Source organism: Plasmodium fragile (assembly GCF_000956335.1).
Source record: "Plasmodium fragile strain nilgiri unplaced genomic scaffold supercont1.32, whole genome shotgun sequence".
NCBI classification, from domain to species: Eukaryota; Apicomplexa; class Aconoidasida; order Haemosporida; family Plasmodiidae; genus Plasmodium; species Plasmodium fragile.
Window position 1 is genome coordinate 193,073 of NW_012192612.1, and position 3,841 is coordinate 196,913.

General features: G+C 44.1%; 1 protein-coding gene across 1 annotated transcript; it reads right to left on the reverse strand.

Annotated features, from left to right (window-relative positions):
• Window positions 1-1,180: 1,180 nt before the first annotated feature.
• Window positions 1,181-2,953, reverse strand: AK88_03029 (uncharacterized protein; the record flags this gene model as incomplete). The annotated part of the gene is made up of 1 exon (XM_012480652.1): window positions 1,181-2,953. One exon carries the CDS (start codon window positions 2,951-2,953, stop codon window positions 1,181-1,183), a length of 1,773 nt encoding a protein of 590 aa, XP_012336075.1.
• Between the last annotated feature and the right edge of the window lie 888 nt (window positions 2,954-3,841).

Genomic DNA, 3,841 nt, shown 5'->3' on the forward strand with positions numbered 1-3,841 from the left:
CTCAACTTGCAAATATGTGCAAAATTGCACATTCGATTTTTTTTTTTTTTTTTTTTTTTTTTTTTTAAGATTTGTTCTACTAACACTTCTTCACAACCCCAACAATGGCCACTCGACTCGGCAAGTTCACTAACCTCATTCGTTTATTTTTTTTTCATGTGCGCCTCACTTTTCGAACATTTTGCACACCCTCAGGCATCTTTTTTTTTTTTTTTTATTTTATATATTATTTTTTTTCTACGTAACGTGGGTGTACAAAACTAAAGGGGTACTTCCACTTTTATAAAAAAAGATAAAATAAAATTCACCATCAACGGAAGTGTAACCTGAAGCACCGCCATTTTTTCAGAGAGACTCATATGTGAACTTTCGCGTACGTGCTAATGCCTGTATATGTACGGGGTAGCTGATCCCCCGTAAAGTAGCTTCCAGCGCTCAAGCGCCAAGTGGGAAGAACAAAAATAAATGAAGCGAATGCCATTACGAGGTGTGAAATGGCGTCATAAAACCAGCTTGGGCGGTGGGGTAATCTCCAACTGGCGCAAATAAAACAGTTTTGGCTACCTTCAAATTGCACTGCAGCAGCAAAGCGAGTTTGGCAAAATCAAATGGGAAATGATAAAACGGTGTCCGTGAAAAGGAAGAAAGAGGGTGGGGACATCGGGATGGTGTTGGTCCGAGCAATGGGATAGCGGCACTGGGTAAGCACACCTCTTACATCCACACATAAACATGCGGACGTGTACACACCTACCCGGCGCCACCCCCACCATATGTCTTGCATCCTGTGCGCAGGAGCAATCAAAAAAGGAAAACAGCAAAAAGGAAGGAAAAAAAAAAAAAAAAAAAAAAAAGCAGAAAAATAGCAAACAAATTTAGCTGAAAAAGGAAAAAAATTCACAACACAAACAACAGAGGCGGGGGAGAGGGTAGGAGGGGAAAAGTGCACCCTGACACGTAGTCCCAAGGAAGGACAAAAGGGAAAGAGACACATAGCCAAACCCATATGAACCCCTTATTAACACAATTACGAAAAAAAAAAAAATAAAATAAATAAAATATAAATGGGCAAAAGCGGTAAAATAAAAGAAAAAAAAAAGGGGGGGGGGATGGAGACAGGGCGCGATTTTCTCAATCAATTATGCTACCTCGGTATGCTGTCCCTTCCCGACGGAAAAGCTCAGAAGGTGAGGGGAGAGTCCTGCTTCCCACTTCCCGAGCGACTGAGGTAACCCTGCCGTGCCGCACCTCCGTCAGGGAAGCCCCTTCCAAAGTTGGCGCCCGTAAGAGGAGAAGTCTCGTCATACGCAAAGTCTAAAAAGGAGCCATTCGCACTGTTCCCATTCTTCACATTATTACTGCTTCCGTTATGACCATAATTTGTCCCTAGAGTAGACGCTTCAGCACTGCCCATTTTATTCTCTGGGTCCAAATTAAACTCGTTCATGAAAATATGATTTTCGGTAACAGCGTAACGGTTCTTTCTGTTGACACGGATTCCTCCACCGTCAGTCACAAAATCAACTTCGTCTCCATCCTCGTAATTAACAATGGCTTCCTTGTTCGAATACAATAAGATTAACGCAATCTGCAACAGGCTTAAGATGAATCCACATAAGTTTGGCACAATGACAAAGCCATCCTTAATGGTGAAACCGTAGGTGACCCACAAAAAGGAGCACACCAAACTACCCGTAGCTATTTCCAACGGGATCAAAGATGAATTCTTCTTCTTAATTACAATCTGCACGTAAGACAAAGGAGCACCAAAGTTCACAATACTTGATATGAACGCCATGAACCCGACGAACAATTCGTACTGCTCATAAGTCAACAGGTATAAAAAGGCGTAAAGCAAAAAACATATGAACCCACAAATCTTGTAATAGGAAAATAATTTCTGTTTTAACCACATGTTCTTGCAGTACTTGTGATACATGAGAGAGTAAAACGATCCTAATACGAGACCTATGAAGTTTGGGCATATGATGGCTGAGTTATTCAACAGCATCCCATATACCAACCACAGGAATGAGGAAAACAGCAACACCACGTATGGTAACCCATCTATCTCGCCGGTCGTTTTCTTCTTTATCATTTTAAAAATGGAAGGGAATAATACTAATTGCATAAAAAGGGATGACCCGATGGACAATAGCTTTAGAATGTTCATGTCTGCATTTTTTTCTTCTTCATTTTGTTTCTTTAGTTCTTCGTACAACTTCTGGTTTGTACCTTTACTTGGGGCCTCCTCTTCCTTTGGCACACCGTTTGGCGCATCGTTTGGCACACCATTCGTCACACCATTCGTCACACCTTTCGCCTCTCCATCGGTGTTCCCGATGCGAAGTGTTCCAACCTTCTCCGCTCCGCCGTCCTTGCCTTTGGCGTTACCCTCGTTTGGCGGCTCCTGCTTGGGCGTTATTTCCTTAACCACGGAGTGTTCTTCCTCGGCTGCGCTCTTTGCGCTGCTTGCGTTGTTTGGGGCGTTTGCGTTGTTTGCGTTGCTTGCGTTGCTTGCTCCGTTTAGGCCGTTTGCGCTGTTTGCGTTGCTTGCGCTATCCTTGCTCGTCTGCTGCTTTTCGTTGTTCTGCAAAAAGGTCGTTTGGGCCTGTGTTCCATTTGTGCCACTGGGCGCAGAGATGGCCGTGTTCCCCTTCGCGGCTTGCTCCTTGGAAGCGCCACCCTTTAAATTTACATTGGCTTCTTGGCCCTGATCTTTGCCTTCCGTCCCCGGGGTGATGGCTGCGTTCCCCGAGTTGGCCGCCTTATCCGAGTTGGCCGCCTTATCCGAGTTGGCCGCTTTGTCCGAGTTGGCTGTTTGGTCCTCCTTGGGGGGTGTGGCCCCGCTGGGCGCTCCCCTCATAGCCACCTCATCACACTGTACTCTATCATAACACCGCAAAAAAAGCACAAAGGCTACAAAAAGTACGAGCCTTTTCAAAATACCCATTTCATTTTTTTTTTATATTAACTACTTCGAGCAGCGCTTGGCCGCGGGAAATTCTTGGAGTTGAAACATGCAGCCGGGTGGGCGTAGGATTGGGACGAGCCACGGGAGGTCTGGAAGGCCGTTCGTAAATCCTTTCGCCTCGGCAGGATGACCAATTTGGAGGCTTCAATTGGGCAAAATGTGGTAACTTCACAACTTCGCCACACTCTGCAACGGCGTAAAACTGGGGACAGTCGCAAAGGATGGAAAGGGACGAAAACGACGTGAAAACGTGTTCGACCAGTTGGGCATATCCAAAATTGACACGCCCCCTTTTCTTATAAAGGCTTAAAAAAAAAAAAAAAGTACACGTTTGAAGGATGATAATGAATTTATAAAAAACGTGGCAATTTTTTGTTTTTTTTTTCTGCTTGGAAGAATACGAAAAAGGTGAGTTGATTTCGCTGGAGAAGGGAAGCGTGAAGAGCCCTGTCACTCACCACTGTGTTGCACTGTTTTTTCTTCCCTTCAGGGTCGGTCAATCTGAGTATACCAAGTCAACTGGGCACCCACATTTATTTTGCCTGGCCATGGGGAGCAGGCGGCCTTAAACGTAAACATGTACTACTACATATATATGTACGTAAATAATGCAATATAATATGCACTCATATGTACATATAAATTTTCACCCTCCGCTGCGATCCCGCCGGGGGCAACAATCACGCAAAAATAAAATAATTTGAGCGCGGTCTGTAAATATTACATGGGCGCATGTATGAAGGGAAACACTTTGCCGAAAAAAATTAAAAAGAAAAAGCGGCCCTCTCAAATTTGGTCACTTTGCGTACATCGTGCAAATTGTCAATTTTGTTGTGAAAGGTTGCGGTTTCTCTGTAAATATATATA